Source organism: Chiloscyllium punctatum, chromosome 48, assembly GCF_047496795.1.
Source record: "Chiloscyllium punctatum isolate Juve2018m chromosome 48, sChiPun1.3, whole genome shotgun sequence".
NCBI classification, from domain to species: Eukaryota; Metazoa; Chordata; class Chondrichthyes; order Orectolobiformes; family Hemiscylliidae; genus Chiloscyllium; species Chiloscyllium punctatum.
The window spans coordinates 40,302,069-40,316,027 of NC_092786.1; the positions used below are offsets into that span (position 1 = coordinate 40,302,069).

Here is a 13,959-nt window from a genome sequence, read left to right on the forward strand (position 1 = left end):
AGTTAAAATTGTATCTAGAAATAAGTTGCTTTTTTTCATAGGATTAGTAAGTTAGCAAAAATGTAATTCTGCTCATAATGAAACTCTGGTTCCCATTGAAATTTTCCAGAAAGTTCAGGGAATCATACAGTACGGAAAAAGGCCCATCTGCCCATGGAGTCTGGACTGCCAAAATATCCTACTACTACACTAGTCCTGCTTCCCCACCCTAGGCCCATAGCCTTGAATGTTAGGACAATTCAAAAGCTCATCCAAATAATTTTCAAAAGTTCGGATTTCCCGCCTCAACTACCCAGTCAGGCAATGTATTCCAGTACGCAAAAGTGAGGACTGCAGATGCTGGAAACCAGAGTTTAGATCAGAGTGGTGCTGGAAAAGCACAGCAGGTCAGGCAGCATCCGAGCAGCAGGAAAATTGATTTTTCGGGCAAAAGCCGTTCATCAGGAATGACAGTCATTCCTGATGAAGAGCTTTTGCCTGAAACGTCGATTTTCCTGCTACTCGAATGCTGCCTGACCTGCTGTGCTGTTCCAGCACTACTCAGATCTAAACAATGTATTCCAGTTCCCACCACCGTCTGGTGAAACAAGGTTTTCCTCAGACCCCCTCTGAACCTCCTGCCTTTCACCTTAAAATTATGTCCCTGTGTAATTGACCGTTCAACTAAGGGGGAATAGCAACTTTTTATCTACCCTGTCCATGACCCTCGTCATCTTATCCACGTCAGTCAGATCCCCCATCAACTTGCTGTGCTTCAAAGAAGCCATCCCAAACTTAGTCACCCTCTCTTTATAGCTGAAATGCTCTATTCCAGGCAACGTTCTGGTGAATCTCCTTTGCACTCCTTCCAGTGTTTGATTCTTACAGTAAGACGAACAGAAAGGTAGTGCACATTTCCTGTCTCCCACAGTCAAGTTCATTCATCTAGACAGTCTTCAACTGAACTCGTCATGCTTTGTTTGGACTCAGTTGATCATTCGACTGCTGATCCTGGAATGCTTGCTCAGAAATATTGTTTATAGAGCTTCAAATTCAGGTAATGTTTCACTCTTAAAAATCACATCACCTGCCTATTCCACAAAAAGTCCATTTTTACTTAATCATAAGAAATTGAAGCAAGAGTGAGCCATTAGGCCCTTCAAACCTGCTCCCACAATTCAACAAGACTGATCTTCCCCAGCTTCAACTCCTTTTTTTTATGTCAGCTTATAATATCCCCGAAGTCCCAATATTCCACAAATAAATAGTCTACCACCTTTTTTAAATGCTTGTTGTGATTTAGCCTCTTCAACTCTTTGGGATAAGAATTCCAGACATTGACTATACTTTCGAAGAAGAAATGTCTTCACATCTCATACATGTTCTGAAATTTCCAATTCCCCTCGGGCAGCTATTTTTTTCTCTTTTTTTTGTTTCTTTTTATTCTTGTCTCTTTTTTGTTTCTCACTTACTTCATCTTGGGTTCAAATGGCATTGGCAGGGCGAGAGCCCAGCATGCGGAGCTTCAGGGCCCTGGGTGTGCAGGCCTCGGTGGGCCTCCTGCAGGCATTGAACAGGTCCAGCATGCAGGAGGGTGAGCCACGACTTCCTTTTCTGGAGCCATCACACGACTTAGAATCAGTGGCTACTACATCAGCAGAGGCAAGGTAGGCCCAGCAGCAAAAGATGGCGCCTGTGGATTGGTGACTTCATTGTTAGTTGGTCTGATGGTGGCAGGAAGGGCATCACGACAACATCGATTGAGGTGGACCCACTGGCAAGGGTTGCAACTGTGATGTTGGTGTTCTAGCACAGGTGATGCTCGTGGAGTATTGCTCCAGAATCTTCTCTGTTCAAATAGGATTGTTTTTGATTCTTCAAGATGCTAAGGAATAAAGGCCTAACCTATTTATATGTTCATGAACTGTCAATCCCTTCATCTCAGGAATCAGCCTATTGGTTTTGTTTTGTACTGCCTCCAATGCCAACATATGCTTTTTAAGTATGTTGCCACTTGGTTGTTCCACCAGTTACTTGACTTCATATTTAATTACATTAAACTCCATTTGCCAAGTTTTTGCCCACTCACTATTTTCCCATATCCCTTGGAGATTCCTTGTATGTTCAGTGCAACATGCCTTCCCACCTATTTTTGTATTGTCAGTAAATTTGGATATTTGGTACTCTGCCCCCTTCTCCAAGTCATTAATCTAAATGGGGAATAGTGCCTTTCATGAGGCAGGAGGATTGATCCTCTGGACACTCCACTATTTATTGTCTTTTCAACCTGAAAAAGACCCCAATAATCCTGGCTCGCTGCATTCTGTTGATCGATTCTCAACTAATGTTGCTACGTTATCCCCAAAAAGTGTGCTCCTACCTTGTACAAGTTTTATTTATCTTAATTGTTTTGATGATCTTGACTCACTCTTTGCAATTAACTTCACTGAGTTGAGCTTCATACACAGCATCTCCTCAGTCATCAGGCCGACTTTTATCTCTAATATCCCTCGCCCATAGTTTTGTTACTTCGAAACTCATGTTGTCAAAATTCTCTATTCTACTAAATAGTTTCCACTTTCCCTAACTTAGTCACTCTGTATAATGCCTGCATTAATTTCCATTCCTCTATTAATTTCATCCTTCTGACCTGCCACTGTTATTTGAAAGCATATATAATTAAAAGTAGGTTTCTTTATCAATTCATTTGGTAAAGCTGGCCAGGCCAGTATTTGTCTATCCACAGTTACCCTGGAGGAGATGATGGTGACTTTTTGACTCTCTGAAGTCTTTCTGAAGCGCACCTATAATGCTGTTAGGACTATAATTCCAGGATTTTGACCCACTAACAATGAAGGAATGCAACATAGTTCCAAGTCAGAGTAGTGCGTGACTTAGCGAAACCTGTTGATAGTGGTCTCATGGCAGCTAGCCTTTGTCCCTTTTTAAATTGTTGAGGTCATTTAGAAGGTGCAGTGGTATAGTCTTTGCTGTATTCTGTGGCTTCAATTGTTTCACGATACACATTGAGTGAATTGAATTGGCTGAAGCCTGGCATCTGTGATGGTTAACAACTGTTCAGCATCTCATTCCATCTCTACCCCTGCACCTTCCTCCAGTTTGTTACATTGTGCACCCTTAAGTCGTTTGAAACTGACCAGTCATACATGCTCTCTTTATTTTGTTGTTGCTTTGAAGAAACCTCTAAACATTTAGATCTTGAGTTCTTTTTCTAGTTGTTGCTCAATAAGACGTAACAGCCTGCGATTTTCATCTGGCTTTGAGTCACATCTCCCATTGGCTTCACTCTACATCAAATTGAAATGAAATCTTTGGAGACTGGACAAGTTGCATATCAAACACAAGATGGATGGAAGAGGAATGAGTTATATGTAAAGTTTTGTTTACCTTAAGTTTCTGTTAGTGTTTTCGTTGATAGATATTGATTTCATTTATTTTTCATTCACCTTCATAAATTTTGGAAACAAAATTGACGACAGTTTTACATCAATTAGAACTGATAATGTTTTAGATCACTGGGAGAAACAAATTGGTTTTTATTAATTAAAGGAAGAGAAGAAAGAACAGTAACTTTGTGAAAACCTTGTATGCTATCTTGTCATAGGTACTTCACGCTTTGCCTTTTCAGGCAGGATATGACAGACTTTCACATCGGTCTCATGTAAAATCTCATTGTTTCAGGTCAACTTGTTACTGTAAATGTATGTAGTGTGCAGATTTGCATTTGTGAAGTATTCATGTTAGTCTTGGGAGAAGGAGTGGCTTCAATGAAATTTGATGTTTGTGATATGGTTAACGGAGAAAATATCATGCAGCATTCCATATGGTGTCTACCTCTTCGCATTTGGTGTTGCTGCAAGACAAGGGGCTGTAAAAGAACAAGTAAAATGAAAAGAATTCCAAGATTTGGATAATTGTTGGAGCAAGCTGTGGTACATGCTTCTATTTAAGTCTGGTGGCAGAATACCTAGAATTTTTGTCCTTCCTACTTGGAAATGAATACCTCAGTGTATCTATATTCACAATTTGTTGACATTTGAGTGTCAGATTTGATTTGGTTGTAATATCTGAAACCGTAACACTATCTAAAATTATATGTACTGATTCGCACATCACTGCATTGAGCAAGGTTTCAGTTGGCTTGTTTTATTCCTTTTTATTTCAGTCTTGAACTTTTTGATATGCTTTTCAATCTTGTATTTTCCTTTTTGGTTTTTCAAACAGAACATGAGTGATGCAATGGCCATTCTACACAAGCTGCAAACAGGACTCGATGTAAATGTGAAGTTTACTGGTGTAAGAGTGTTCGAATATACACCCGAGTGCATAGTGTTTGATCTTCTTGATATTGCACTTTACCATGGATGGTTGGTTGATCCACAGGTAAGTTGAAATGTGCGTTGACTGTAATCTTAAACTAGGTCTCTACTCATTTGTTGCACATATTGCTCACTTGTGTCTTGTCAGACCCTACTTTGTTTACCCAGTTAAGTGACAATACAAGGAATAGTGACGTTTTCCAGTCGATCTTCAGTGCCTGGAGTTCGACACCAGAAAATGATGTGGCATGCGCTAAACGTTTTGCTTCATGCCCCTTTTGAATTCAGACAGAATAGCATCCTTACAAATAAAGGAGCCAACCTTTAGGGTAGCTTGGGTAAAACATTGAGCTGGGACATGACATTTAAGTGTCAGGTTATGTTTGATTCTGACTCCCTGCAACTTCGTGATTGGCAGTCAATTTGGTTATTCTTAATAAAACAATTGCCAGGAAGGCTGTAGAAATTTCAATATTATTGCACGTTGGGAAATGTGTATTGTTGCATTTAATGAAGAGCCTTTAGTTTTTGGCATTGGCTTTCAGCTGAAGCCTTGTGGTGCCAGCTCAATAGTCTTTGAAGAAGTCAAATTACATTTCAAAGCTGTTGCTAGTTGAATCCCATTAAATAACAATTACGTTATGTTTCTTTCAGAAAAATTGCTGATGTCTTGATGTGTTAAGTCTGTTGACTGGTCGGTTTAATTCCGACTGAGAGGTCAGCAAAGCAGAAAATTTAGCAGTTGCACTTCAAGATGAACTGGCTGGGAATTGAAGATGAAAAATTTTGTGTTCATACAAAATATGATTGTTTTGTTGATGGCATAGCAAGGTTGAAGTGTTGGATAATAAGCATGAGTATCTTAATCATTGTCTCACAGGAACAGGTATTCAGCCTACCTCACCTGCCCCACAGTTTTGTCAGACCTGATCATGGCCTCCACTTTCCTGCTTGATTCCCTGAACCATGACTCCTTTTTCAATCAGTGAAAGTGGAGTCGCAGGTAAATAGGATAGTGAAGAAGGTATTTGGTATGCTTTCCTTTATTGGTAGGAGTATTGCGTATTGGAGTTGGGAAGTCATGTTGTACTGTGCAGAACTTTGATCAGGCCAATTTTGAAATATTGTGTGCAATTCTGATCTCCTTCCTGTCGGAAGAATGTTGTGAAACTTGAAGGGGTTCAGAAAAGATTTACAAGGATGTTGCCAGCATTGGAGGATTTGAGCTATTAGGGGAGGCTGAATAGGCTGGGGCCATTTTCCCTGGAGCATCGGAGGCTGAGGGGTGACCTTATAGAGGTTTGTAAAATCATGAGGGGTATGGATAGGAAAAATAAACAAGGTCCTTTCCCTGGGGTGGGGGAGTCCAGAACTAGCGGGCATGGATGAAGGGTGAGGGGTGAAAGATGTAAAAGGGACCTAAGGGGCAACTTTTTCACGCAAAGGGTGGTGCGTGTATGTAGTGAGCTGTCAGAGGAACTGTTGGAGGCTGGCACAATTGAAGAATTTAAAAGGCATCTAGATGGGTATATGAATAGGAAGGGTTTAGAGGGATATGGGCCAAGTGCTGGCAAATGGGATTAGGTCAAGATATCTGGTCAGCATGGATGAGTTGTACCATGGGCTGTGTTTCTGTGCTGTACATCTGACTCTAAATCTGTTGATTCAGTTTTGAATATATTCAATGACCCAGCCTCCAGTAGTCACAAAAGAGGATTTTGAAGACAAAACAACACTCTTAGAAAGCAAAATCCTCCTCATCTCTCACTGAAAGGCGCAACCCTTTTATATATTTGCCCTGATTCTAGATTTCCCCCAGAAATTGAAACTTATGCAATGTCAAGCCCCCACAAAATCTTAAGATAATCTATCATTCTTCTAAATTCCAGTAACTACAATTACAGCCTGGTCAGCCTTTGATCATAGGAAAATGCGTTATGCCCAGGAATCAGCTTAGTGAATCATTGAGTGCATTCAGTATCTTAAGAAATTTTGAAAGATTATAACCAATGCATCGACTATCCCTACACAGCCATTTCTTTTAAGACCCTAGAATGCATGGGGTCAGTCAAAGGGGCATGTCAGTTTGTGGAACTCGATCCATTAGTTCTTCTCATACTTCAGTAATGATCGTGATCTTTCCAGCCTGCCTTTTGCCTCCGGGTTTTCTTGTTTCTCATGTTTGCTGTTGTGAATAAAGATACAACATACTTGTTCAAAGTCTCTGCCACTTCGATATTTTCATTCTTAATTCGCATGTCTCACTAAACGCGAATGCTTACTTTAGCTACTCTGCTTTTTTGATATATTTGTGGATAGTTAATGACTTCTCGTTCTTGTTAGTGATGTCTTGCACTTCAATTTCTCCCTCATTTTTAGGTTTGTAAAACTTTCTGACCTCTCTGACATCATTAATCATTACATTGTGTTTTTTAAATTTTGATTCATCCTTAACATTCTTTGTGAACCATGACTGGTACACCCTTCTCAGAGTCTTTCTTTGTATATCACTTAAAGATATCTACCATGAACAATGTCTGGAATTGCTTCTCTATCATCTTAGCCTATAACCTACTTTTTTGTTCTGCTTTAACCAGCTCTTCATACTCTTGTAATTGCCTTTATTTAAGTTCAAGACCCAAGTTTCAGCCTCACATTTCTCCCCCTCAAATCAAATGTCAAATTCAATTATAGTCTTTTCCATGCGGTTGGGGAGTCCAGAACTAGAGGTCATAGGTTTAGTATGAGAGGGGAAAGATATAAAAGAGACTTAAGCGGCAACTTTCTCTCTCAAAGTCCAAAGATGTGTAGGTTAAGTGAATTGGCCATGCTAAATTGCCCATTGTGTCCAGGGATGTGCAGGTTAGGTGGGTTAACTGGGAAAAGTAGGGCTACGCAGATGGGGGTGTAGGACTGAATGGGATGCTCTCCAGAGGTTTGATGTGGACTTGATGGGCAAAATGGTCTGCTTTCACATTATTCTAATCAATAAAGTTTGCCTTGTGCATACATGTTAAATTACATATCAGTAGACGACTTTTGTTGGTGGTTATGGGGAAGTTGTTTTTTTGTGATGAACTTCAGGAAGTGAAAGTACACTTCTGATAATAGATGGATATATGTAATTATGTCTCGGCATTAGAATAGCCCATCTTTCAGCCCCTTTCTTTGTTCCCTGTAAATTGAATAGTTTGCCATTTGACATAAACTTTTGTAAAAATGCAAGAAGTTTGTCTTTGCAGTATGTACAGTCGTCTCCGCATCCTCAACAGTTTATTCTTCATGATACTGCAGATCTTTGCCTGTAATATAAAATGGGGTGTGGAGGCTAGAAATCATGTTGCAAGTCTTAAATTTAATTTTCTGCTGACAATCCTGTTCCAGACGGCTGATGTAGCGAAGGCAGTGGGAATGTGCAGCTATAACCAGCTGGTTGAGAAGATTATCTTCTGTAAACAATCAGAGAACAGTGAACTCGTCAGTGAAGGTAAGGAAGAATGACCTGTTTTGTTTGTCTGCAGTTGTAATAGATACTAAGGAAATGCAAATTTTGTAAATTAATGCTTGAGATGTGGGTATTGCTGTTGCAGGCCACCATTTATTGACTTTTTATAATTGCCCAGATGACAGTTAATAGTCAACCACATTGCTGTCCACCTGCTGTCCACATGTCGACCATATTTCCTTCTCTGAAGACCATGTCCTTTTCTGACTATTAGCAGTATTGGTTACAGTTAGTTGAGCTTTTTATTCCAGATTTTGGTTGAGTTCAGAATTCCAAATTTCTACGAATAGTGAGAATTGAACCAGCGCCCCAGAGCATAAGCTGAGGTTATAAATTATTTGTTCTCGAGACATTGCCATTTGGCCACCATCTCCCTTTAGCTTCTAGTACCACAGGAATCATTATTATGCAGTTTTATTCATGGTCTTGAGTTCAAAATGTTCTTAATGCCATTATTGACTTTTTGTTAGGGTGACTTAAAATATAGTATTGTTATGATCCCCAAATCTGTAAGACTGACAGTGACTACTCCGTTGGCTTCGTGCTGTTGACTCATTGTGAAAGAATAGCAAATAAGTTGTATAGGATGTATTTTTAAGAACTCCCTCTCTGCCTCATTTGTAACTGAGTATGAATGAGAAGCTGGTTGTCAACACCATTAATTATGTTGAAGTTTATGGTTCAAATTCCATACCAGGCAACTAGTCCAGCATTTCAAAAATGACGAGGAAATGCATAATCATAAACCACTGGGTGAGTTGCATGCACACTCTGACTGCAGTCCTTGTATCAGGCCACTTAAGGTCTGAATAAGCAGATTCAGGGCCAAGTGACCAGTCATTTTAAATGTTTCTTTCCATTAAAAGTGGACTTTGCTTTAAGCATTGAGGTTTAATCAACCCCAGTGAAGCCAAGTGTGCAAATTGGCAGTTTTAAAAAATGCCCATTTACAAGGCATTCCTTTTGTGTTGCCGATTCATGGGCTAACTGATTTAAAGTAGTATTATCTAAAGTTGTAGATGTGATTTCTTTCAAGTTGATGATATGATTTGGGTCATATGGACTAAGTGCTGAGGTTAACTGCTTTCCAACTGGAATGGAGCATTTCTAGATAAGCTGTTGCAGGCAGTGTATTTTGTATTTGTTGTGCAATTATGTACTTTTAGAAATGGAAGTGCTCAAGCTCTGAGAAGGGTTGTATATAACAGAATATAAATTTCATGAGTCTTAGGCAGGAAAAGCAGAATGTTTTGGTATGTGATTCGGCAGATGAATTTGTTAACTTATTAATTTTTTTCCCCTAAATTTGGGATTTTGCTGTTGGTTATCTGAAATAAAAGTTACTTCATGCATTTTCAGGGGTCAGTGTGATTTTGAGCTGCTTTGAAGTTGTGCTTAATACTTTGGTAAAGAGCATCATGCCAATAACAGAAATTTGATTTGTTTTTTGTCTGTTTTATGCTTCTGCTTGAGGCTTCCTTGATTGTAAGCATTTGTTGTGTTGGAGTGTAGAAACAAGTTTTTTTTGTTATAAATTAAATGACTTGTGCTTGCTACAGACTGTTGCAGAAAAATGTGTTAACTTGTTACTCAATTGTGTTGCATAAATTTTGAGCTTTTAATGTGTTTGGTATGGGAGGATGATGGAGCCAGTATTTTATGTTAATGTCTGTGTAGGAATTTTTGCTTCATCTACATGTATTTTGACAAGGCCCACTCAGTTATTTTAAGCTGAACCTTTTTCCTTGTTTTGGAACCTTCTAAGCTAAAAGAGTACTTTTTGATGAGAAGAATCCATTATATTGTCATGGTTCTGTTCGCTGAGCTGGGAATTTGTGTTGCAGATGTTTCGTCCCCTGTCTAGATGACATCCTCAGTGCTTGGGAGCCTCCTGTGAAGCGCATCTGTGATGTTTCCTCCGGCATTTATAGTGGTTTGTCTCTGCCGCTTCCGGTTGTCAGTTCCAGCTGTCCGCTGCAGTGGCCGGTATATTGGGTCCAGGTCGATGTGTTTGAATCTGTGGATGAGTGCCATGCCTCTAGGAATTCCCTGGCTATTCTCTGTTTGGCTTGTCCTATAATAGTAGTGTTGTCCCAGTCAAACTCATATTGCTTGTCATCTGCTGTGTGTGGCTACTAAGGATAGCTGGTCGTGTCGTTTCGTGGCTAGTTGGTGTTCGTGGATGCGGATCGTTAGCTGTCTTCCTGTTTGTCCTATGTAGTGTTTTGTGCAGAGGGAAAAAAGGACAACCAGCTCCCATTCCTAGATGTGATGGTACAGAGAACACCGAACGGAGAATTCACCACAAAGGTATACAGGAAAACCGCACACGGACCAAGCCCTGAACTACGAAAGCAACCACCCCAACATACACAAAAAAAGTTGCATCAAGACACTGTTCAAAAGGGCCACAACACACTGCAGCACACTAGAGCTGCAAAAAGAGGAAGAAGAACACCTGTACAATGTATTCACCAAAAACTGATACCCCCGCAATTTCATCAACAGATGCCTAAGGGAAAGACAACGGAATGAGGACATTCCACAACCCAAAGGACTAGCCACGTTACCATACATGAAGAACATTTCTGAACTGACAGCCAGACTACTGCGACCACTAGGACTCATAACAGCACACAAACCAACAGCCACTCTCAGACGACAACTTACCAGGACAAAGGACCCGATACCCAGCATGAGCAAAACCAATGTAGTGTACAAAATCCCATGCACAAAACACTACATAGGACAAACAGGAAGACCTCTAACGATCCGTATCCATGAACACCAACTAGCCACGAAATGACATGACCAGCTATCCTTAGTAGCCACACACACGGATGACAAGCAACATGAATTCGACTGGGACAACACTATTATTAGAGGACAAGCCAAACAGAGAATAGCCAGGGAATTCCTAGGGGCATGGCACTCATCCACAGACTCTATCAACAAACACATCAACCTGGACCCAATATACCGGCCACTGCAGCGGACAGCTGGAACTGACAACCGAAAGCAGCAGAGACAAACCACTACAAATGCCGGAGGAAACATCACAGAAACGCTTCACAGGAGGCTCCCAAGCACTGAGGATGTCACCTAGACAGGGGACAAAATGTCTGCAACACAAATTCCTAGCTCGGCAAACAGAACCACAACAATGAGCACTTGAGCTACAAATCTTCTCACAAACTTTGAATCCATTATATAGATGATTCATTCAAAATTGTGCTAATTCTTGTGATACTGAGCATTGAGGGTTCAGTGTGCTGTATTTCTCAGTTTCTGCACAGAATTGGCAAGGAGGTCAGATGCTGAATTGGCTAATTTTTTGAAATTTAATTTTGCATACAGTTGCAGAGTTGTGACAACACTTTTTATTGCTGAAGAAGCTTTTTGGTTTTGCCAATAATTATTTTTGTCATCAAGGTCTATAAGTATTGTAATCTCTACGTGAATGATTTAATCTAAACATTAATGATAGTATAGTTGGCATTTTTTTTTAGGGTTTAATCTTGGAAATCTCGAAGAGTATCAACCAAAATTTGTTGTTTGCATCTGAGCATGTTAATTAAATACATACTTTACATCTATGTTTTGGCATGCAGTATTTCTACACAAGTATGCTTCCAAATCCTGTAAAACCACAAAAACCCCAAATTGTTTCTTTTTAAAGAAAAAAACTTTTCACTTGAAATCTGATATTGATTGAGTGGTGTTGAAACGTGAATTAAGCCATAGTCCTGTCTCTTTGGAAAAACTTGCATTGCTTCAGTGAAAATAATTTTGAGACTTCAAAATTTGTGTTTTGGGTTTTGAAACAGTTGTAAATAACTTACTTCTGGTTAATGTCTGGAGAGGGTTTTGTTGATTGCTGTCATTATCCCAATCTGATATATTCTTAGTATGAGTTAGTAGAAAGTCAATTTGGACTTAAAGTAATGAAAAATGGTAATCCCAATTTCATATGTGCATTGCTGGATAGTTTGATCTTTGACACCCCTCACTGAAAATATTCTCAGGAAAGTGATTAGAATACAACATAGTTCATGAACTTTGTTTTTGTTTGGAAGAGCCACGACTAGCACTTTATTTGCTGTTTAATTGAAATGGGATTACTTAATGGGTAAGGCCAGAGATATTTTCCTTTATTCATCAGTGTGTGACTTTATTTTCCACAGGTGGTCTCCATTATTGTATTTGAGGAGAGCCATTCTTCACCTCTGAGCCTTGATTATAGATGCTGGCAGATAATTTAATTGAGAAAGCATTGCAACTGCACCAGATCTTGTTCAAACCTCAGTTTCTAGGAGCAAGTTATTGAATAAAGACCAGAAGTAGATTTGTTCTCCCTGTCAAAACATGAGGCCAATTTTGAATCTAGTACTGATTGATATCAACAAACTGATAATTGAACCCTGGATTTTGTGCTTTGTATGGGCTTCAACAGATGAACCACTGAGGAGCATGTGATTTTTTAAAATCAATCTGTTTCTTCTGTTGTTTGAAGAGAAGTTAGAGAAATAAGAATTTGGTAGTTTGGATAGATGTTAAAATTTTACAACCATGGTAAAGCTTTCAATAATCCAGTAGGAATTAAAATGTTCAATAAGGGGTGTGGATAGTGCAAAATTTGGGGATAAATCTGTTCATTGACTTGAAAAAAAAGACAAGAAGTGCGGACATTTGCTCTCTCTGATGCGTCAATTTCTTGCTTGTATCATCTTTGAGTTCACAATAATGGTTTTTATTCAGCCGGAATAATCTGAATTTTTTACTGTGTCCTTAGGGTTTGTTGCAGAACAATTTTTAAACAGCAGTGCAACCCAACTGACGTTCCATGGGTTATGTGAACTGATTTCTACAGTTGAAGAAGGAGAGATGTGTGTGTTCTTCAGAAATAACCATTTTAGTACAATGACAAAACACAAGGTATTTCTTCAGATTTTAAAGACTTATTTTAAGACTGTGTGCGCTGTATTCCTAAATGTTGCATATTGAAAACTTGTACCCATGTAGCTTGCCTTACAATTACAGTAAGCTCAGTGAACTACTTGTTGACCCCAGTTGGAAAATATATTATTTATGAAACAACATAAAGGATGTCCTATTTCCTTGGCCAAAGTGCTAAATTCCACATGAATTCAATTATATTTTGTTCAAATGGTCTTTGAAATTGAACCAGAACTTAATAAGACCATATTGAACAAAGTAAAATTTAATTAAGTATGCATTGTTGTTCATGTTAGTGAGCTAGTCTCCACTATCTATCATCATAAAATTACTCAAAAGCCTTTGCAGATGGGTCATATTCTCAATTTATGATTTAACTTGATGTATAGCCCACCACTAGGAACAATATGACATGCCATGATCAACAAAGAACAGCCATGATCGAATGGCCAGATTTCTGCTCCTCTGTCTTATGGTCTGAAGGGTAAAAAAACGCCACTAGCAAGTTAACTTCAATCTCCAGCCTAAAACAGATTATTTTTCATTTTGATAGTAATGCGTAAACATGTAACTGTCAGGAGCAACAAATTCCTGACAAGGCATCACGCTCTGTTCTTGGAATTCTGACATACTTAATGGCACTGATTCTGTAGGGTTCATAGAAAGGATATGAGTTAAGGTCGAGCAATCTTTATTTTATCTCAGAACATCCACCAAATACAGATAATGGAGCAGGTAGCTGGCCAATCCTGCTCCCAGGTTTTGACTTATACGAGTGAAATCAGCATTTGGAAGCTCCCCGGAATTAGTTTTGGGGAATCGAAGCAAAATACTGGGGCTGCTGAAAGTCTGAAACTAGAAAAGGAAATGCTGGAGAAACGTGACAGAGATGGCAGCATCTATGGGGAGACAGTTAACTTTTGACTATGAAATCTGAAAGAGAATCACAGTGGAGTCAAAATGTTAACTCTGTTTCTGTCTGTACAGATGGTTGTCAGAGCTTCCAATTCTTCAGAATTTTCTTTTTATTACAGTTTCGGTGAGATCATTTAATTCGACTGAGTGAAGCTGTCGACCTCACCTTCTTCCCAACTTTAGGCATTCAGTTATTGTTTAAAATTGTTCCATTTAATACTGTTACTTTTCAGGCTGGTAAGTCAATAACACCTGTAATCTCGG

The 13,959-nt window shown here is 39.3% G+C and overlaps 1 protein-coding gene across 2 annotated transcripts in view; it reads left to right on the plus strand.

Annotated features, from left to right (window-relative positions):
* LOC140468916 (ubiquitin carboxyl-terminal hydrolase MINDY-2-like) overlaps positions 1-13,959 on the plus strand; it is a 59,666-nt gene that overhangs the window by 6,515 nt on the left and 39,192 nt on the right. For both annotated transcript variants that reach the window (XM_072565019.1, XM_072565020.1), the window contains exons 4-6: positions 4,225-4,383; positions 7,704-7,806; positions 12,617-12,759. In XM_072565019.1, coding sequence (XP_072421120.1) covers positions 4,225-4,383; positions 7,704-7,806; positions 12,617-12,759 — 405 coding nt within the window. The remainder of the gene's footprint in view (positions 1-4,224; positions 4,384-7,703; positions 7,807-12,616; positions 12,760-13,959) is intronic.